The sequence below is a fragment of the Mangifera indica genome, chromosome 6 (genome assembly GCF_011075055.1).
Source record: "Mangifera indica cultivar Alphonso chromosome 6, CATAS_Mindica_2.1, whole genome shotgun sequence".
Lineage (NCBI taxonomy): Eukaryota > Viridiplantae > Streptophyta > Magnoliopsida > Sapindales > Anacardiaceae > Mangifera > Mangifera indica.
The window spans coordinates 7,819,623-7,843,479 of record NC_058142.1 but is presented as its reverse complement, the minus strand read 5'-3'; the positions used below and the strand labels follow the sequence as shown (position 1 = coordinate 7,843,479).

The 23,857-nt window shown below is 32.2% G+C and overlaps 2 protein-coding genes across 3 annotated transcripts in view; both read right to left on the bottom strand.

Moving 5' to 3' along the window:
• The window catches only part of LOC123218267 (putative disease resistance protein RGA3), a 48,372-nt gene that overhangs the window by 3,009 nt on the left and 21,506 nt on the right, over nt 1-23,857 (bottom strand). The window lies entirely within an intron of this gene.
• LOC123218266 (putative disease resistance protein RGA3) lies at nt 1,840-8,711 on the bottom strand. Of its 2 annotated transcripts, none has more exons than XM_044639580.1 (7): nt 5,643-8,711; nt 5,379-5,532; nt 4,927-5,071; nt 3,136-4,677; nt 2,836-2,987; nt 2,389-2,429; nt 1,840-2,292 (listed from the first exon to the last, which is right to left on the bottom strand). In XM_044639580.1, exon 1 carries the CDS (start codon nt 8,519-8,521, stop codon nt 5,714-5,716), a length of 2,808 nt encoding a protein of 935 aa, XP_044495515.1. In that variant the 5' UTR covers nt 8,522-8,711; the 3' UTR covers nt 1,840-2,292; nt 2,389-2,429; nt 2,836-2,987; nt 3,136-4,677; nt 4,927-5,071; nt 5,379-5,532; nt 5,643-5,713. The 2 variants fall into 2 exon arrangements, with proteins under 2 accessions (XP_044495515.1, XP_044495516.1); XM_044639581.1 differs by having other exon boundaries at nt 2,389-2,426.

Below are 23,857 nucleotides of genomic sequence, written 5' to 3'. Positions count from 1 at the left end.
CCTAGTGAGACAATTTTAGTGGTTCCTATGACATTCGCAACTTTCTCCTTTCGTGTGGTCACCAAAATTCAACTTTTTATCGAACCACATATAATACAAGATTTCAAAGTTTCCCAATTTTTCGGATTTTCAATCCGCACATCGTCCAAGACAAAAAGAAACTTCTTTCTCTCTAAATGTTGACGTATGTTTTGCACTACAGTTTCTAACTCATATAAGTTCGGTGCATTATTTGTAAGAGATTCAAGGATTGCTTTGGCAATCCTAAGCTCATCAAAAGGCTTGGAGACGCATACCCATATTTTTTTGTCAAAATAAATGTTCACTTTATCATCATTAAAAACTAATTGGACTAGAGTTGTCTTACCAATTCCTCCTATCCCTACTATAGAGATGATGCAGAGGTCTTGCACACAACTACTCTGACTCAGCAAAAAATCTATAATTGCAGTCTTGTCATCATCTCTTCCATAAACCTCTGCTAAATCAACAAGAGAGGTTGTCATTGGTTGCTCTATTTCTTTGTTACCCTCTGCCATTGATCTAAAGTTGAACCTTGCTTTTTCCATTGCAATAATATCTAGTTTTCTATCAAGATCTTTTATCTTGACACCAATGTCATAACGCAAAACCAATGGCCTACAAGCGCGATAGTGAAAAAAGAAGGAACATACCTTTTTCAGTGGATTAAATGCAGCTTCAGCTTTCTTAATTTTCAATTTCTGAAGCTTCGTGTTCCACTCATCCAGCACATCGTCAATGTCATAAGACACGTCTGGAAGCTTGGCTAACCAAACTCTCACGGCGATTTCCTTAGCCTGTCTGTTCTCAGCATCATCAAGAACAGCTTGAATGGACAGGAAGTTGCTTTGAAGCTTTTCAACTTCTTGGCCAGCACCTGCAATCAGCCTAATCCCTTCTTCTGCCTGTTGACGAGTGACTGAAGCAAATTGTTCCAACACCATCTCCACAAGTAATTCAGCCATAATGAAAGATGTTATGAGACTGGTCAAAACAGAAATGTGTGTTCTTTATTTTGTGGCGATTTGTTTGAATCAATCAACAAAGGCGGAGCATCATTGGCCCCTCACTTTAGTCTTTAAAAAATGTTACACTGGCTTTATTTTCTTTTAAATAATATTACATTTCTCGTCTTTCAATTAATTGGAGAGTAATGATACCCATGCCTATTTTAAAAATATAAATTTATACATATTTATATAGATTATTATATAATAATATATTATTTTATTTTTAATTTAAAATTAATTAATTATTTGATAACACATATTAAATATATATATATATATTTATATATTTAAAATAGATATACATAATTTTATTATTGATACAATTTATTTATGTTCATAATTTTGTTCCTTCCTTTCAAAGCTATTTGATAAAGACATATGTTAGCGCGTTTCCTTAAAATAACTAGTGCAGATTCCCTGTCTAGTTTTTTTCCAATCTTCTTTAATAACTGAATTGGAATTCAGTATTGGGTTTGGAACTTGGAAGTACAGTGGATGAACCGTGTACATGATATGACTGTCTTGAGGTCCAAATGCTCACAAAGTTGATGCTTTCCTACAAAGATATGGTATCCTAGCCTGTTCCGGATTCTGCTAGATAGTATGCCTGTGATATAAAATGCCCCCATATTCGACTTCATCCTCTCCAGTTCACATATTCTCTATACTTTGTTACCTTTTGAATTTTCTAGTGGCAGTGGTTTGGGAATGTCTTGATGCTCTTCTTTTCCACTGCATGAAAATACCTTGATTTCAAGTTTTGTGATTGACAAATAGTTACATGCATATTTATAGTTGAGGCTGCTTCTTGAATAAAGCTATGTTTTATTCAAGATATATGCTGTATGAATTAAATATATATTCCATGCAAGTGTTCACCCTTTTGAGTATTGGTTCATAATACATCTTAGTCATACTCTGTGTTAAATCTGAGAGTTTCTGAGTCTCCTTGGTAGCAGACTATTTTGAAGCCTTACTTGCAAGTATCTGAAACTTCTTCTGGCCCTTGTGGAGTCTTGTTGATTGTTTATTGGATAAATGGAAGCCAACTGCATCAAGATACCAACCACTCCTTCCTTTCAAACCCAGAACCAACCCTCCATCCATTAAGAAAGTAAATGGGGTCTCTTCTTCAACTCCATGACCATAGGTTCTCTTGTAGCTCTTCAACGTCAGTGATCTGATCACAAGGCTGCTACCGTAAACCACTGTAGTTGCCACTCACACTGATCAAGAACTCGTCTGGACATTGCAGCTTAATCTGAAACAAAATCAAAAAATTTATGTGAATATGATAAAGAAAACTGCCTTTGCAAACTGAAATCAGAGGGACAAATAGGGTAAGACTAGAGCAAACCTGAGAAATTTGATCGCCTCCAACACCTCCATGCTTATCTGCTGTGGAAGGATTAACATTCTTATCATACACGACATGGATGGAGTCAATGCAATGGTAACAAAAAGAAATGAACGGAAGTACATGTGAAAAATAAAAACTTCAGTCCTATTTCATTTAACCCATAAAAAATGGAGAAAAGGAGAATTTCAATTGTGGGGTTTCAGAAGTTTGTTAGCAACGGCTATTCATCAATCATCAAACGCCTAAAAACTTAAATAAAATGTGTAATAATTTGCAAAAATATTGAATTTGCATTTCAAACCATAAAGACTACAAGAAGTTGGAGAAAGAACTCCTGAAGTGAGAAATGAAAAGATTACCAAGATGTATGAACAAAAGGGTATGGTTTTCAGGTATGTAGTGATGATAATAAAGAGAACAAGTGGTGATGGAAACGGAGAGTACCTGATTTTATATCCAGCATTATCTGAAGATGGCAAGTTTGGCCTTAGCCTTACATTTAAGAGTGGTGACTCAAGATGCTTGGAACATTCTATTTATGCCAGTTGGTGGAAGAGACAGTTTGATCAACATTACTATGCCATTAAGTTCTGCAACTAGAAAAAACATATGGAATTGAATTAGAATATGCATGTGAACTTCTGTTCTTGATTAATAACAATATGCTTTGAAATTTTGAACCCGAGAAATAGCAAAGTTCCTAAAACAGGTCAGTCCTAACATCTGAAAAGATAGCAACACTACCTTGCTGGCTAGCGCCACAGGCACACAAGGATATCTTCATTTTTCATCTGATGCCCCAAAAAAATGGTTGAACAACACAATTCTTGAAAATTACATCCTGTGACTTGAAATTGCAAGCTGTTGATAGATCTGCTGATACGTAAAACTGAGATGTTGTTAGGTTGTAAATGAAAAATAAGTCTACCAGGAAAGCCTTTAGGAAGTTAGTTGTTTATTTTTAAAGACATTTTTTAGTTTTTCCGTTTAAAATTTTTTGTATTTAAGGATATGCATTGAATCAAGATAATATTACTAATTTTCCAGTCCCAAAATTCTTGTGCTTCATAAAAATTCTTTCTTTTTGTTTTGTTTTCATTCAGTGCAATACAACAACAAATTGGTACCAAAGCGATTATCTTGAGGGATTTGTGAGTTGAAAGAGGTCATAAACACAAGCCAAAAGATAAACATTAAACCAAAATCATAACAGTTGTCAAATAATGGAAAATGATAAAACTTTCTCATCTATTACACCGCTATTGTTTGATGGTGATAATTATCAAGCTTAGGCTGTCAGAATGACATCTTGATGCATTAGACCTTTGGGAGAAAATCCTACAATGGCTCAACTCAAATACCACAAAGAAAGGAAGACCAGGAAATACAAAGCTGCCGCTTGTCTATTTTCTACTGTGTTAAGCACAATATTCACAAGGATCATGAACCTAATGTTTGAAATAGACATACAGGACTACCTTAAAGAGGAATACCAGGGTAATGAAAGAAAACATGCAAATGCTCAACTTGATCAGAGAGTTTGAAATGCAAAGATAAAGGAGACAGAAAACATAAAAAGATTATTCTGACAGGTTGTTAAGCCTAGTCAACCAAGTGAAGTTGTTTAGAATAGTTTTCTTAGAGGAACGAATTGTGCAAAAAATTCTTATAACTCCACCTGAAAAAATATGAGTTTAAAATGTTGCAACATCACTTTTTTGTGTGAAGGTATTGATTCGTCTACTCAAAATCTGAGAATCCACTCTTTGAAATGTATCATCTTCTTCATTTCAACTTTGATTTTCAATCCATTTGTTTTCACTCATCATCAATTTCTTCTGTAGCGTCATTTTTCATCAAAACATCATTTTGAACAATTGAGACATGAAAACACACAAAATACACCCATGATTCCAGAAAACACATTTATAACACAATTAAGCATAGTCACTCAAATCAAACTTAATTTTCAATAATTAATCCCAGAAAACACTGCATATAAGTGCACCTTCAAGCACTTAATAGAAAATACCAAGCACTCTATGTGTGTAAACTCATAAGGCTCTCAATGGACTGAAGCAAGCTCCTAAGGCTTGGTATCAAAAACTAAAGGAAGCACTTACCACATGGTGTTTCAACAACTCTAAAGTAGATTCATCACTGTTCTACTTAAACAAAGATGAGAATCTAGGGGTGTTACTAGTGTTTTTTAATGATATAATCATCATAGGAATCTTACAATGAAACAGAATTTCTGATTGAGGAGACTCTGCAATACTCCAAGTCCTGAAAAAACATATGGTATCAGATTTCTTAATACTTGTGCACAACTATTTTTCTTCAGCTTAAAAACAAAAGAAAAACATTCAATATGATATTTTTTATTACTTACCAAGACACTTAATGATTTCATTAAGGTTATAAAAGCTTCAATTGTTTTAAAAATAACAAAGCATAGGATTTCACTCAATACTTTGACTGTTTACATTGTGAAATAAAGACAAAAACAGAGTAAAAGGAGAAGAGAGAAATTACCAGTGAACTGATGGCAACTGTAGCCCTTAGAGAATTCAGAAGGTTATCTCTTTGCACATATGCAAAATCAAAGTTCAGAAAGAACCTGGGAGATCTTGGTTAGTATTGGGTGGAGATTGATGAAAGTATTGGACATCCACTTATCCTGTTCTCCAATGTTGCCATATAACAAGATGACTTGTCAGCGACCTTAATTTGAGGCTAGCAAGATTATTTACCAAGGTCTAAGTCTCATCATTCTAATCTCCGCTTCCTCCATTTCGACAAATATTAGAGAGAGATTTCAATTTGGAGATATTAATAACTGATGAGGAAAATGTGATACTATAAATTTAAAGCTCAGGCACTTGACATAACTTAAGATTACCGAACGTTATCTTATTGCTTACATTTATACACTAACATAACATAGAATGTATCTTAAATTATCTACTTCTTGAAGAGAAAATTACCAGAGTAAAGGCGGCAATAGCTGCTTGAGAATTCATGGTCTTGTCAATTCAGAAATGCGAAATCAATGCTGCGTTTGCAGAAAAAGGAAAATCCTTCTTGCCAGTGAACATCCACCATGAAAAATCAATGTACGAATATGTAGCTTTAAAATTCCTGGTTTTTACAATTGCAATGGTACAAGTATTAAATATTACTTGATTTTATTCCAAAAATTAAAAAGAATACAATTAAATTACTATTAAAAAAATAAGAGAGGAAATCACCTGCGAGTTACATTGATGGCATCCCTAGGTGTTTGAGAATTCAAAGTTGGTATCTTTGCGCATATACAGCATCATTGTTGCAGTTGATAGCTTGCTGAAGATGATGATGAGTTATCGGTTCTGTGTTCGTCGAGAAGAGGACAATTATAAAATTCCTTCTTCAACGTTGACATCTGACGAAGATGGTTAGGCAGTGATGTCAATTTGGGGCACAAAGAAATTTTCAAGGTCTTAAGAGATGGCATGACTGTAATATCTCCGTCTCTTCTCTTCGTAATATTGTAATTCCACTCTTCCCAGTCTTCCATATCATCAAACATTAGAAATTTTAAGTTTGGAAAAGCAATTACTGATGAAGATGCTGATGTGGTATCATTCTCTATTCCCAAAAACTCATTACCCACTCTTTTCACTCTCTTCATTCCCCATATCATAAGAATTTCAAGGGATGATAACTTACCCAAAGGAGGCAAATGCTCAAAGTTTATACAATTCACCAAACATAACTTTCTCAATTTGTTTAATGACACCATCCAATTAGGGAACATAGTGTTGCCTTTATAATTTCGCAGCCATAGCGTCCTTAAATTTGGGGGTGGTTGCAACGCTTCAAGAAATTCTTCATAATCATGCCCCTCATTGTTACTCCCCTTAAAGCTTAGACTCAAACCACGCAGGTTTTTCTTATTGATTAATTCTATTCCCTTGACCTTAGCTGCATCTGTCAACTTTCCAAAGCCTTCTATACCAAGATCTTGAAGGCCTTTGAAGTTTCTAAGACATTCAATGGAACATGCTTTACTACCATAACTGCCATCACTTATCACAAATTCTCCTAATGTTCGTAGACCGGTCAATCGTTCTAAACCTTTTGGCATGTAACTTATACTAGTTTCCCCATTCAACAAATATCTCATGTTAATTAAATTTCCCATCCCTTGAGGTAGTTTTTTGAGACCACTACACCAAGTAATGTCTAAGGTCTGTAGATTGTGTAACTCACACAATGTTTCGGGCAATTTTTTTATATTATGGTTTCGTGACAAATCAAGATACCTCAAGTGTATTAACCCTTTTATTTCTACAGGAATTTCTTCGATGGAGCAATTTTTCAAAGATAGTGACCTTAAATATGCCAACGGATCAACTAATTTGGACAAAACTATCTTAGGGTGGTTAGTACCATAATTACAATCAACCATAAGGCTACGTAGAAAAGTCTTTCTAGTATATATGGAGCTAGGAAATGAGGCCCCTTCTTGAATCTTTATCATTGAATGTCTAACTCTATCATAAGTAGAGTCCAATTCTAGCTCCCCAACACCAGCAACCTCCATTGCATAACACTCATTTTGGGTAAGATATTGAGCAAAATCATGTACTATATCATGCATCTTGCAAAGCTCTGCTCTACTACAAGAAGTCATTTTGTCAAAATCTTGAAAGAAAGAACGCATTGCTAAGGTATCAAAATACTCTCCGCCAATTAACTCCATATCCTCATTTGGCTTTGACTTCACATAACCATGGGCCATCCATAGCCTAATCAATTCTCTTACATCTATTTCGTAATCCTTTGGAAAAATGGCACAATATAAGAAACATTTTTTCAAAGTACAGGGCAAATCACAATAACTTAATAGTAGAGGTCGAAAAACCTCTTGTTCTACCTTTTCTATTTCCCAAATTTCACTGCCTAAGATATTTTGCCATTCATCAAAAGTTCTTTTATAACGCAAAAGACTAGCTAAAGTCTTTACAGCAAGCGGCAAACCCTTACACTTTTGGACAAGTTTCCTACCAATTTCCACCAATTCATTAGATTCTTCAATGGTTTTTCCAAAAAAAGCAATTCGACTAAATAATAACCAACACTTTTCCTCAAGAAGTGTTCCTAGTGAGATAATTTTGGTGGTTCCTATGACATTTGCAACTTCCTCTTTTCGCGTGGTCACCAAAATTCTACTTTCTGGAGAACCACATGTAAGAGAAGATTTCAAATTTTCCCAGTTTTTTGGATCTTCAGTCCATACATCGTCTAAGATAAGAAGAAACTTCTTTCTGTATAAAATTTGATGTATGTTTTGCACCACGGTTTCTAACTCATGTAAGTTTAGTGCATTATTTGTAAGAGATTCAAGAATTGCTTTGGCAATCCTAAGCTCATCAAATGGCTCAGAAACACATACCCATATTTTTTTCTCAAAATGAGTGCTTACCTTATCATTGTTAAAAACTAATTTGGCAAGGGTAGTTTTACCAATTCCTCCCATCCCTACTATAGAGATGATGCAAAGATCTTGCATACAACTACTCTGACTCAGTAATAAATCTACAATTGTATTTCTATCACCTTCTCTTCCATAAACCTCTGTTAAATCAACAATAGAGGTTGTCATTGGTCGCTCTATTTCTTTGTTACCCTCTGTCATTGATCTAAAGTTGAACGTCTCTTTTTCCTTAGCAATACTATCAAGTTTTCTATCAAGATCTTTTATCTTGACAGCAATGTGGTAGCGCATAACCAATGGCCTACAACCGAGATAGTGAAGAATGAAGGAACATACCTTTTTCACTGGATTAAATGCAGCTTCAGCTTTCTTAATTTTCAATTTCTGAAGCTTCGTGTTCCACTCATCCAACACATCGTCAATGTCATAAGACACGTCTTTAAGCTTGGTTAACCAAACTCTCACGGCGTTATCCTTAGCCTGTCTGTTCTCAGCATCATCAAGCACAGCTTGAATGGACAGTAAGTTGCTTTGAAGCCTTCCAACTTCTTGGCCAGCACCTGCAATCAGCCTAATCCCTCCTTCCGCTGGTTGACGAATCATTGAAGCAAGTTGTTCCAACACCATCTGCACAAGGAATTCAGCCATAATGAAAGATGTTATGAAACTGATCAAAACAGAAATGGGTGTTCTTGTTTATGTTGTGCCAATTTGTTTGAATCAGTCAACAAAGGCGGAGCACCACAAGTCTAAACAGTGAGTCAAAATCACTTTTTTATTATGTATTTGTAGTTAGCCAAATTTGTAGAATCGAAGTCGGCAAATTTTCAAGAACTATTAGTCAAAACTATTTTTAGGAACTGCTAGTCATAACTGATTTCAAATTTTAGAATTACCTTTGTCATTTCCATGCGCTACCCAATTTCAAGGGCTAGAAAATAGAATTCGATTTAAAGTGGAAGCCATCTGTGCTCACAAATCCTAAATGCCATGGTTAGTGAGATGAAACCTTTTTCAATTGCAAACACCTCACTAACTCTTCACATGCAAAAAACAGAAGGGTGTTTTTTATTAAATTCTTATTTCTTAAATACAGACTATATAAGAGAAAAGTGATTTTCATTAAACCCTTCTTAGTTAAAGTATGACAGTGATTTCCATCAAGCAATTTTAATCAAATTTTAAACTTTTGAAAATTGATTAGCCAAGTTATTGACAAACCGGCTAACCAATTTTATAAAAAAAAAAAAAGTTGGTTGGCTCACCCGACCAACCATTATAAAAAAAATTTGTATATATAAAAGTTGGTTGGCCCACCCGGCCAACCCTTATAAAAAAAAAAAATTTATATATAAAAGTTGGTTGGCCCACCTGGCCAACTAATTTTCTTTCAAAAACAATCATCGGAGAAGTTGTGAAAGACGAAGAACTTTGTCTTAGATAAAGATTACCATCGGTTGAGATCTCTAACGATTGTCTTATTTTTAGACGAAAACATCATCTTTGTCCAAGATAAAGGCACTTCGATGAAGACGATTTTATCTTTGTCAAAGAAAATAGGTTTTAATAATAGTTGAGATATGATCAACAAGGAGATTTAAGTCGAGAGGGAGAGCCAGTGTAGCCAAAAACAATCGTCTCCGATGATGATTTACAAACCCTATAGGGGAATGTTGATTTTTCATACTTCAAATTGGAGAAATTATGAGATTTCAAACTGAAGAGAGCAAACGTAATAAAACATTAGTTTTTTAAAATTTTTTATTAAATAAAGATTTTACCCCCAATTATAATTAAGATTTTAAATGAATGTATGAATGAGACTTTTAACTTTTCAAATCCTACAAATTTGACTTTGAGAATACATCTAAACTTGGATAAGAAATAGTCTTTTGGCCTTAATTTAAAAGGGTGCTTTTATCATTAAATTAGAAAATGGTAAATCAATAATTTATTAAAAAGTTAACACAAACACAAATAGAAATAGATAACATATGAGTTTTTTGGATTTTATAGACTTAACGCGCGAAATTTTGTTATTTCAACATTCCTGAGATGGGACATAATTTTTTGGGCTTAAGATAAAAGTAGTAAGAACTCAATTTCCCAAAAAGAAATTATATGTAAATTAAGAGAGGTCGTCAAAGAAATCTCTAGAGGATGCTAAGTTTCCCTTAATTTATTTAATAGTGAATTACATTTTTTCTCCAAAGTATACTCTTACCGTTTCTTTCAGCCTTAATTAGTATAAATAATATTTTTTATTCAAAATCAAATATAATTAATATTTTTTTATTTAAAATTAAATTTTATTAATAAAATGACAGTATTAAAGAGTCAAATAATTATTTTATCTCTATATTTTATTTTTTAAAATTATTATTTTAAAAATTAAAAATAATATTTTAAATAAACAAATTATATAAAAAGACTATTACTTCCTTGTTTGTGTATTGAAGCCTACACAACACAACCATGGAAGTTGATCATCACGATGGCCTGCCATGTAATCTATTTTCACTATTTTTGTGATTCTGTCTAATCATTACCCTTTCTCACATAAACATTTGCTCAAATACATTTCCTCTACAATCAAGCTTTCGAATCACCCTTGGGTAGGTGGCAAACCCATAATTTTTGTAGAGAGAGCCCTCCGCATTAAGGTGGATGCAAACTGAATTGAGTTTAAATATCTTTTGATTCAAGTTTAACTCAAATAAAAAATAATTTAGTTTGAATTAATGATTCAAATTTATGATTTGATTTTATTTGAATCGATGTTTGAATTTGTGGCACATTAGTAAAACAACGTTGTTTTACTTAAATGATAGACAAAATTATTGATTCTATACATGAATTTAAACTGAATTAAGTCATACATTTGAACTGTCAACTCAAGCTAAAAATTCAAATTGAACTAAGTTACAAATTTAAATTACTGATTCATGCTATGAATTTGAGTTGAAATCAAAATGAATTAAGTGGAATATCTTTTAGCTTAAGTTTGACTTGCTTTCAAAAAAACAAGTCAAACTTTTCAATTTGAATTCAAATTAAAAAATTTAAACTAAGTTGAATCGAGTTAAACTAGCTTCTAAGAGTGAAATGGCTTGGTTTAGATTCACCTTTATCTCTACAACTCTATTATTGTTTGTCAATAAATAGTGAAAATTTAAAAAATAAAAACTACCAATTCTTGAGCAAAAGAAATAGTATAATAACATAATTAATTTTTTGAGTGGAAAAACTTTTTCACTATCAAGAGAGTAAAAAAAAAAAAAAACATGGGGATCTAGTGATTAACTTAAATATAATATAATCAAATGCATTTACATTAGCTATAATTCTTGAAAAATATTTCGCACAAATTTATAATTCAATCACAATTATAATACAAGTAAAACACATAAAAGTTTACAAAAAAATTGATTAAATTGACCGAATAAGTAGTCAAATGTTTAGGTTTTATAATTTTAAATCTAACTGATAAATCAAAACTTAATCGTACTAATTAAAGATCTATACTTTTTATTGTACACTAATAAAAAAAATCAAGTCAAAATATTATATTCAAATATTTGAATAATTAAATATCAATTATATATTTTAACATCATTTTTCAAAAAAATTAAAATCATGTATTTGGAAATAAAATTTTGAGGTGGTTGCCAAAATCAAGCTGACGGTACGAAGTAAAAAATCTTGTTTATGAAATTAATTTCTTGATTTCAATTTATATAAAATTTTGGTTTTTAATACAATATAGTGTTTGTGTGATTCAATTTTACACTAGATTTAAAAATATTATTATATCAATACAAATATATCATTTAATTATAATTTTAGGTCCATTGGCTGGTGGGTTTAATAACATATCTTAAAGTTTTTTTTAGTTCAAAATTGTTTACAATTAATATTTTTAATTTTTTTAATTTTCGGTCTATTTGAAGGTAAGTCTAATAATATATCTTAAATTTTTTTTTTTGTTTAAAATTGTTTACAATTAAGAGTGAACTTAAATAACTCATTTTTAATTTTTTTCCAGCGTGGGTCTAAATTTTTTTCTTTAAATATTCTCTAATTTGAAAGTGGATTTGGGCCAATCCTTACATAGGGCTAGGTTTGCCCTTGCTTATGGGATGAGGACCATAAAGGAAAATTTTAATATTGGCTTTTAAAACATACCACAAAAGCAAAAACTAAAGAGTTGGAGGAAGATAAGTCATAGAGAAAAGAGTATGTTTTAGGGTAAAAAAGGTAAATATGTGGACCAAAACTATGTAATGGTCTAATTCAATTTTACACTTAAAAGCAAGGATTAAATAGTTTAAAGAAGAAATGTGACTTGAGTGTGTTTTAGAGTAAAGAAAGTAGATATTGTTGAAATAGCTTGCATGGTGTGGACCAAAGCTATAGAGCTAGTATTGACAATCTTTGCTTGGAACACGAAAGATTCATGGATCATCTTCACCTAGAGTTCGTGCAAGAATATGTTGTAATTCAAGAAAACTTTGAAAGCAGCAAAAGGACCTAAACAAGGACAAGATGACCTCAAGAATGCTAATCTTAAGAAAGCATTTGCCATGGCTGACAGGGTCTTCCAAAGTAATGCCTCCATATTCGATTTCATTGTCTCCGGTTCATATATTTTCTATACTTTGTTACCTTTTGAATTTTCTAGTGGCAGTGGTTTGGGTATGTCTTGATTCTCTTCTTTTCCACTGCGTGAAAATACTTTGATTTCAAGTTTTTTGATTGACAAATAGTTACATGCATATTTATAGTTGAGGCTGCTTATTGAATAAAGCTATATTTTATTCAGAAATGTGGCAATGGAGATACAACTAAAAATTCAAAATATATGCTGTATGAATTAAATATATATTCCATGCAAGTGTTCACCCTTTTAAGTATTGGTTCATAATGCATCTTAGTCATACTGTGTGTTAAATCTGAGATTTTCTGAGTCTCCTTGGCAGCAGACTATTTTGAAGCCTTACTTGAAAGTTTCTGAAACTTCTTCTGGACCTTGTGGAGTCTTGTTGATTGATTATTGGATAAATGGAAGCCAATTGAATCAAGATACCAACCACTGCTTCCTTTGAAACCAAGAACTAGCCTTCCATCCGTTGACAAAGCAAATGACGTCTCTTCAACTCCAGAACCGTAGGTTCTCTTGTTGCTCTTAAACGTCAGTGATCTGACCCCAGGGCTGGTGCTGTAAACCACTCACTGATCAAGAACTCTTCTGGGTATTTTGGCTTAATTTGGAACAAAATGAAGAAATTCAAGTGAATATAAAAAAGAAAACTGCCTTTGCAAACTGAAGTCAGAGGGACAAATAGCGCAAGACTCGAGCAAACCTGAGCAATTTGATCACCTCGAACACCTTCATGCTTATCACGGAAATGTGACACTGTTAGGCCCCCAATTATGGCAGCATATCACAGAAGACAGCAGAAGGATAAAACTCTGAAAGTCTACAAAGAAAGGAAAGGGGAAAGAAGATGGAGGAAAGGCAGAAAATGAAGATATGACAGAAGATAGCTGCTGAATAAAACAGGAGATAATTGATATGATGGATATGATGAAGGGTCGAAAAGGCAGGGAAGCTGCTAGAATAATAATTTAGGATTCCGTAATAAATGTATTGAGAATTCTGTAATACATGTGGGTATCTATTTAAGCAAGTGAAGAATAAGAGAATAGATGGAGTTATTGATGAAGTCTTTGTAGGCAGAGGAGTTCTGCAAGCATTGTAATGATCAGGCGGAGCGCTTGATTAGCGAAATCAGTGGTTGTAAGTATCTTCCTTTCAATAACAAAATTTGTTCTTTATAATTTTTTTTTATATAATTTGTTGGAGAGTTTTGAGTGCATATCAGACACCTCTGTACTAGCAAACAAAAGTGTTATATTATTTACAGTATTTTTCAAATTACCCCTTCAATTATTTATCGTATCATCATTGATAATACAAAATTATCAAAATCTAATATTACTTGATAAATCAGGGAAGATAATATTAATAATAAAAAGTAAATTATGGAGTAATTTTTTATGACCTTCAATCAAACAACTCTTTAGAGAATATTAATGCAAAAGAATATATAATATTATTTCTTGCGACATAAATTTTGATTGGCATACAATATTGTTAGGATTCATATTTCATATATATGTTTCTCACAGGAAGAGAGATCAAAGGAAGAGAATGATGCCCAAGACATATGGCAGCACGGGAAAAGAACAGGTGGCAAGCTATCAGCTTCGTGGACCACCTCAATCAAAGGGCGCACGTGGCAAACCAAGAGAGAATTTGGTTGTTACAAGACAAATAAGCCATGGAGAGGAGAGGAAAAAAAGGGAGCAGACATTTTCAAAAGAAGTTAGAAGGGACTGAGGAAGAGATGAAGCTTGTTGAATTCCCTTGCAAATAGCAGATTTATTTGAAGTTCTAAGTAATAGTGCTTGAATTTGTGTTGAACTTCCAGTGTAAATTTACTCTCTATTTTAGTTTAATCAAATACAAGTACATATTTTTAGAAATTGTCTCAATTTTCACTGTTCTATTAAGTTGCAAGTTGCCCAGGTACCTAACAGTTTTGCTATCAAAGCACTTGATTCTACGGATGGCGAGACTTGACGCCATCACAGACGCCCGTGGACAGTGAAGGCTCGTCTAACAACTAACATAGTGGGAAATCAGAGAACGTAGGAGAATGGAATTTGTCTCTGCCATGAAGGAAGTGAGAACTCAAACCATGATTGTGAACGCAAGATATGGGTTGTTCCCATGGTGGAGGAAGATGATTTGTACGGTGGAGGTATCCTAATCCTAATTGCAGAAACAAAGAGGAAGAAAGTTGATCTACCAACACAACGGAAGTTCATAACGGTAAATCAGCGGAATACGGTGAAAAAATGGACGATTCCAGTGAGATCCAACTGTTGGAATTCACTCACTTGTCTGATGGAAGTGTCCATAAGATGAAGTGGATTTTAGAAGAGGCGTGAAAGAATAAAAAGAAGACAAGTGTAGTCTCAACCCTACCTGGTCCATTATCCCATTTATTCAATCTCTAACCCAACAAAAACCCAATTAATTAAACACAGGTCCGATTCTATTAAATTCAATGCCCGATACCCAACCAAGCCCGAACATGATAGTGAAAAAAAACATAAACAAACCTATTCAATTTAAACCAACCTCTTTTAAAAGCTCTAGCCTAATCCCAACTTATGTCTCTAAGCCCACTCCACTCATATTTGATCTAACCCAATTACCATTTAAACACCCCAAAGCAAATTAGCCCAACCCAATTTCCATTAAAACCATCCAATCCAATCGGCCCAAACACTAGACTAGATCCTAAATCCAAATATCACATCCGCCCCACCCAAACCCGTATCCCTCCAACCTAATTACACAAATCAAATCCAACTCAAGTACCTGAACTAATGCAATCCAAACCGACGAAACCTAGCCCGACCTAATTCTCTTTTGTACAACCTGTCATCATCACCAGACCAATTACAATTCCCCACAAACTTCATTCGGCTTTCCCTGCCATCTCTCATAGAACGCAACCTTTCTTTCTTTTACAATCCCATCACTTTTCCTAACAACACAGATTTCTTTCGTGCCCGTCTACCACTCTTCGACATCCTCCTGTCTTCAACGCCTAAATTTGCCTGTCAAGAAATCAAGGTCTATGATTGATTCAGGTACCCTAAGTCTGCCTTACTTTTAAACTCAGTCTTGGCACAAATTTATGTTGAATGGTGATGTGGGGAAAAGTTTACCATTCAATTTTTTTCTAAATAAAAAAGTTAAAAAAATGTTGAGTGAGTGCAATTAACTAAGATATGAAATGAAAGAAAGAAAGAAAGAAAGAAAGTGGTAGTAACATATACCTCATTCTATTTTCAGTATTTGTAAATTGTATAAGAGATGATCGATTTGAGCAAATGACAAGAGATTCGATGATCTTTCTTTGATAGGCAGCCAGTTGCATGAAGAAACTGAGTTGGATAAACTTTAAAAATGAATTAACACACTTCACCACTACCTAAAACTTTGGTTCTTCATTAAAACTATATCTGTAGAAATTTCGAACCTGAGAAAGAATGAACCCTTGAAACGGAGCTGGTCGTTCATGGCAATCAGCACCTACCAGACAATCTGGCTGGCTAGTCTTACATCTGCAATTTTCTTTTAACCAAAAGCCAGACTAATTTACAAGTTGAAGCACCATGATTGGAAAATAAAACAATGGTTTTAAAATACAAAATAATGGTCATTTCTATGACATTGGATTCAAAAACTATATTATTTGCAAAATTATCAAGTCTGCACATGATTTTATCATCTAAATATGAGAAAACCTTGTAATGTTATGTATGTTATCCTATGGACAAATAGCAGTTACGAATCTTACAGTGAAACAGAATTTCTTTGCACATATGCAGAATCAAAGTTGAGGGGAAAGCACCTGCCTGACTTTGGGATGAAACTACGCTCGGGTTGCGTTTACTGGATTTGAAGGTTCAAGAAAAGTTTTTTAAGGGCCTGTAGGAACGTGCTTAGAGCATCTGGGTTTATGTTCAGAGGTGAATGGGGCACGGTCATCACGGGCCCGAATGTAACACAAATAAACTTCTTAATGTAATGTAGGAATTTGTGAGTTAGAATAGATGAAATTGGGGTTATTTGTTAGTGATTTTACTATCTTGCATATGAGAATTTAAACTTGATAATGTATTTGTGTATGTTTTCTAAATTTTGGAAAGTGATTGTTGGATACTGACTGTTTTAAGTTCTAATGCACTTGGTAGTCTTAATATAGTTCATTTTGAGGTGTTGTTCAACATATGATGTCTTTTAACACCACTTCTTATTTGTCTTAAATGCCCCCAGTTAATTTAATACATAGTTGTTTAATTATTCAAATGCTATATTCGTAGAAATTATTTTGAATTGGAACAATTTTGATACAATACCTTGGAATTTAATTTTTATTTTTATTTTTTTTACATAAAAATTTAGTTTTCAATATATTAAAACTAAATTATTTGTCATAATGTTTAAATAATGACAAAACATAATGACATTTGTTTGTAGATTAAAGTTAATGACATACGAGAATGGACTTATTCTAATAAAGGTGGTAATAAAAAATTTTGTCTCCATATATTTATGTATTATGACAACAATAATTTATATATATTTTTTTATGATAAAAATAAAAATCATCATAATAAACTTAAAATAATGGATTTATTCTAATAATAATGATGACAAAAAATTTTGTTACCATGTATATAACAACAATAATTTATTATCATTGTGATAAAATTTATCATGATATATTTAAAATATTATAATAAAAATAAAAGCAAAATACAATTTACCTACGTATTATAATGGTTATGATAAGAGTAATTTATAGTAAATAGGAGAAAATTTCTTGTAATAATTCTATGCTGCTTTCAAAAAGTTGAATAATCAGATATAATAATTTATATTTTCAGCGCCGATAGCAACGTTTACAGGATTTGAAAGGGGAAAATATAAAGTTTCAAAGGTAAGCGGTTTTGCCTCATTTTCAATTATAAGATATGAAATTGAGACAGCTTAATCATTAAGGCATGCTTTCAATCGCAACCGAAGAAACGATTTCTCGATATTCCAAAAATTGTCAAGGACCGGACCGTGAAACAAGGAGCGCAACATTTGGAAATCTAAAGCCCAATCCAACATGACACGTTCCCACCCAACATTTCCTTACAAGTTTCAAAAAAGTGACATTTGTTACGTAGGGATGTCTTTCCACTTGTTAAAATAAAAGAAAATCGGATATATTATTTTATTAGTTAAGCATCTTTTTTTATGGCTTTGCGTGTAAATGCATTTAATACATTTATGAAAGAGTCAAATTTTTTGGCTTATAAGTGGTGGATAATGCTCATAAATACCCTCCTCCTTTTTTAATTTGATAATCCAATTTACATCAACTTTTACCTAGAGTTGGCAAATTTCAATATGATATATTAATTTGATATAATAAGACATAAAAAATATTAGATTAGGGTTAAATTTTTTGACACAAAATTTATTTCAGGCAATTCGATATAATTTAAAATTAAATCGGATAATGTTAAGACTTACATAAAAGTAATTTGATATGATCCGAATCAATACAAATATTTTGAAGAAATATTATTTTAATAGATTATATATAATTGTATCTTTATATAATTATAATTATTCATATTATTATTTATTTTATTTTATTATTAAGTACTAAAAATTTAATTTTGTTGGTCAAATTATAAATATGTTTTTTAAAAGTCTTATATTATAATTATATGTTATATCTTTATAGTAAAAATTTGAAATTTTTACAAATTACATATAGTTGTATATTTATTTAATTATAGTTGTTTAATTACAAATATGTTATATCTTTATAGTATATTTATTTATAGTTCATCTGTATGCTTTTATTATTGAATGAAAAATGGTTTTTGCAAGTCTAAATCAAAACCCTAAATATAGATTTTGTCATAAAATCTCGAAATTTCTCTTTTATTTTTACTGATTTCTATACATGAAATCTGTTGATATTAAAATGTTTTTTTCAGCAGATTAAAATTTTATATGAAGGTAAAGGAATGTTTACCTCCCAAGAAACATGATGCATGGTAAAAGTTTAGGTCTTTTGTTGCTTTTTCAACTTGCATAAAAAATTGAATAAAGTAAACAGGTTTCCATTTTCCGAAACCCACCTAGCTTTTCTTTATTTCAAACTTTTTTATTATATTCTGTATTACTTAAATCCTTTTTCTTGATCTTATAATCGTGATTATTGCATGGTGACGCTGTATCAACTTGTACAAAAACTGAGTAAAGTAAACAGGTTTCCATTTTTAGGAACCTACCTGGCTTTTCTTTAGGCCAACGAACTTATTCCCCCCCAAAGTATCATGTTTTCCCAAATTTTTATCTTTTTGCTTTAAAAATCTCATTTGCCCACCCATGAGCAATTCAGTCTGTAAGTTTTAAGAACAAAATCGTTATTTCATATGTAATATTAAAAATAAATTTAAATTTTATCTCATTTTTCTCACCTAAACCCTAAAAACTAATCATTTTACTCTTAGACTAAATTTTAAAAAATGATATTTTCCCCCTTAAGGTTTAGTTTTCAAACTCTAGCACTGTCTCTAGCGTCATTGTCAGTGGCCTCTCCCTTCCAACACTTCCTCTCCCTTTAGCAATCTGTTTCCTCTCCCTTAGTGATCTCTTTTCTCTCACTTCAATCTCTAACCAGCACATTTTAAACAAGGAAGATGAAACTTTTTATCTTCCTAGATGAAGACAAATATCTTATCTTCGTTTTCTTGACTTTAAACGTGATGGCCAGAGGTTCAGGTGAAAGAAGAGAGATCATTGGAGGGAAAGGAAGAGTTGGGATGGAGAGATCGCCGACAATAGCATCGAAGTTTGAAAACTAAACCTTAGGGGGAGAATGTCATTTTTTAAAACATAGTCTTAGGGTGAAATGGTTAGTTTTAGGATTTGAAGAGGAAAAAAAGATAAAATTTTAAGGGGTTAGAGTTTCATTAATTTTAATTATCTATGAGTGAATAAATGAGATTTTCAAAATTAAGGGATGGGAACTTAGAAAAACATGATACTTTGGGTGGAAATAAGTCCTTTGGCCTTTTCTTTATTTCAAACTTTTTTATTATAATTTGTATTAATTAAATCTTTTTTCTTGATCTTATAATCATGATTATTGCATAGTGTTGCTTTATCAACTTGCACAAAAATTGAATAAAGTAAACAAGTTTCCATTTTTAGAAACCTACCTACCTTTTCTTTATTTCAAACCTTTTAATTATAATTTGTATTAATTAAATCCTCTTTCTTGATCTTATAATCATGATTATTGCATAGTAAATGTGATTTGGAATCCAGATGTAGACATGACAATGTATCGTGTTAGGTTGGCTTTAGTGCAACCTACCGTACTTGCAAGTCATGTCTGACCTAAGAATCACTCAGTCGTGAGCCTTCTGCTAAGACGGTCCATAAAAATAGATATGCCTACAACATGACCCATGCTACAATAGATCATGTCATGCCAAACCCTTAATGGGTCGACCCGTGGGCTTTTGGCGGTTGACTAGTTAATTATATTTCTTTTTTGTTTTTTGTTTTTATATCTTTTGGATTTCCAATACTAATTTTTTAGTTGTCCTCGTAAGAATAATGACAACTAATTAATTTATTTTGATTCCCCACATTATCTTTTGGTTTTCCCATAAAATTAATAATAAATTTATTATTATTTTTAAATTTCTCATAACATTAATAAATACTTTTAGATTCTTCATATTAATTATTTGGATTCACTATATAATAATAAATTTTAAGAAAACTTGTGCACAATGTCATGTTGGGTCAAGTCGACCCAGTGGGTGTTGGTGGATGTTGCCCGCCCAAGAAGGGAGAGAGAGTGTTGATGGACACACTGAAATGAATCATGGAAAGAAAGAGATAATGCATTTTTTGGGTGTAAGTGAAATGCTTTGAATTTTAAAAGGGGCACTAGAGTTGAATTCAAGCTCAAGCTCACCTTGATTTTCATGGAATTAAACTCTAGTTCGAATTCGAGCTTGTTTCAAAGGTGTTTGAGCTCTACTCATTTCAAAATAATTAAGCTCAAGTTTAGCTAGAATCAAGCTTTTAGCTCGGTTTGATATTAAAATGATGTTATTTTAATACATATTAATTAAAAAGATGTTAATTTATATTGAAATTTTCAAGTTCACAAGCTAAACGAGTCAAACAACTTTAAAGTTTGAGTTCAAACTCGAGTTTGAAAATATTAAAATCTTAGTTTGAGCTTGTTTTGGGCTCATTCGAGTTGACCTAAAACAAGCTCAATTCGAATGCAACCTTAGAGTTCATTATTAATAGTCTTTGCCTTTAAGTCCCAAGGTTAGTGACTCAGACTTTGTGAATGTGTTTAATAAATTCAGCAAGCGTCATCTTGTTGGGAAGAAAGCAATCAAACTAATAAAACTAAAATCAAAATATCCCCTTCTTGATTGTATTATGTGGCAACAAATAATTAACCAAAATTTGATACTACCACTCCAAACAATCAAAAACAAATACAATAGAAAAAACACTATAATTTAATATGGAAACCTTTTTGATGTAAAGACTAAGACCACAAGACACTACCCAAATAAACCAATCCACTATATCCAAAATAATAGCACACTATTTTTACCTTATAAATGAATACACAACTCTCCAAAGCACCAAAACAAAGAAATAACACAACTGCAAAAAAATTAGAAGTATCACAACAAACTTGAAAGTCTATATCTCATGTTACAAACATCAAAAACAAATTTTCACCATCCAAAATATAGCACAAAACATGCCTAAAATACTATTAAAATTTGAGAACAATCTAATAGTAAATGAAAGAACAAGAAACGTTTTTCTAAGAGCCGTCTAAACAGAATTACACCAAACAATTAGTTAAATTTTAATACAAATAACAACTTACTTGAGAAACAAAACACCATCTCAACCATTCATAATGAAGAACCATGAGTCTTCTACCAATAGTCTAAAAATCAAAGTGATCCAATAGTGACATTGAGAGAACAAAATAATCTCCTATAGATACACATTGAAAACCCAAGAGAATATTTTTGTCTTTTCTTCTCTCCTTTTTTTATGACTTTTTTGTGTTATTTATTTATATATGTTGACTTTTATTTTCCTAATTTAAATATAGTATGTCAGACCTTTTTATTGAATAAATTTGGGTTTATCCACATAAGAAGGGAACCAAAAGCCCAACACATCTCTTGCAAATAAGGTGTCATCTTGACATTGTTCCTAGAGTTCCACCTGGTTGTAATTTTTCAAATATGGGGACTGTGTTAAATAGCACGTATACCACTTTCAAGATAAAGGATTTTCTACACCCTATTATGTTCGCCGTCTCTGAAATTCTAGTAAGGTTTCATATTTTGAAGAATTTACGCATGACAATTGAAAAACAACAGGAGAATACATATTACCTTGCGATGCTTCTGCCCCTACAGCAGTTAACACTGATCCCCTTAAATCTCCTTCTGCGGAAAATTTGTCCACAATACTTCATACTGCTCCAATCAGAGCCCATCCTGAAGAAATTTTTGCCGCAACATGCCACGGTGCTCCCCATGGCAGACATTTTGCTGCTGGTGGTACTTGCATTCTTAATAATGAGGTTGATGAATTATAAAATGTACTAGTCAGGCACTTGGAAATGACAATGAAAAGTGGTATGTTCGAGCACTTGTAAATGCTAAGGTTTGTGTCACCAGTTTGCAAAATCACCGATAATATGTATTTGAAAATAAGTTCCTCCTCTCATGGAGGGGTCAGCCTTGGCCTCAGTAGATTGCAAATGGTTGTATGTGTCTTCCTATGTATCATTAAAATTCCTACTATCAAAAGTAAAACACGTGTACCCTTTTTTTTAAATCTAGCTTTCAAATTCGGGCTAGCTCGAATCATATGTAAAGTTAAATTATTTTTAAGTTGAATTTGAATATCAGTTCATTGATTTTGAGTCAATCTCAATCTGAATGCAAAACTGAATCTTTTTTAAAGTCAATGCGCAACAAATCTAACCATTACAAGTGGTTGATCATTATTTGTTTTGTCTTTCCATATGGCCCAACCTTATTGTTTGGGTAAAGTTATTTTTCCTTTCTACCTGACAAGCCCGCCAGGACCGATCTTTTTGGGCATATCCAATTAAGTTAGTCTTGTCTCAAAAGATAGTTTGAGTAACAATAAAAAAGTTTCATATATAAGAATACATTGATCATTATTTGCTTTATAAGAATGCATTGATCATGCCTTTGAAAAAGAATGAATTTGAATATCAATTCATTGATTTTGAGTCAATCTCAATCTAATTCGAGACTGAATCTTTTTCAAAGTTAATACGGAACAAATCTAACCATTGCTAGTGGTTGATCATTATTTGCTTTATCTTTTCATATGGCCCAACCTTATTGTTTGGGTAAAGTTATTTTTCCTTTCTACCTGGCAAGCCTGCCAGGACCAATCTTTTTGGACATATCCAATTAAGTTAGTTTTATCCTAAAAGATAGTTTGAATAGCAATAAAAGAGTTTCATACATAAAAATGCATGAGTTAAAATACTCTTTTGTGATATTTCAATATAAGACTTTTTTTGGACTCGAGGTTTAATATGTTCATTGTTGTGATGTGATTGATTCACCCTAGAAAAAATGATCAAGCTCAAAAAAAAAAAAATTAAGGTAGATTCTTTTCAGTGCATTTGAAAATAACAATTAGTTAATTTCCAGTTGAGTTTTTATATAATTATCTGAGAATGTTCATGTATATATAGCAACAGTAAGATAAACACCATGGGAAACATTTTTCTTCCTCATCAAACACAAACGAGAAAATTACATTGTATATTGATCTTCTCTCCAAACGTTCTGATCATGCTTCCATTTTCAACCGATGCAGCTTAATTTTTCAAGCCTTTTTACAGTGAAAAGAATCACTTCTTCTGGAGAAGTTCTTCTTCCTAACACCAATAGGCAAATTTCATGCATTGGTTAGGGGATAATAAAATATTTGTTAAATAGTCTTTCACTTCCTAAACTATTAAAACGTGTATTGAGAACAATAAACAATGGTGGAACAAACAGGGAGAGATGCATAACAGTTGAGTTGATAAAACAATATGATGACAGTAGACTAAACTATATATAAACTAGAATATTTGAAGATTTAACTTGACTTATTTTTCTTATTTTGAAAAGTTTATCTCAATCTTACCAACGCCTTTCTTGGCCAAAAGTTGACCACACATTCTTGATTTATATATCTTTCTTACTTGATCTTATGTTTTCATT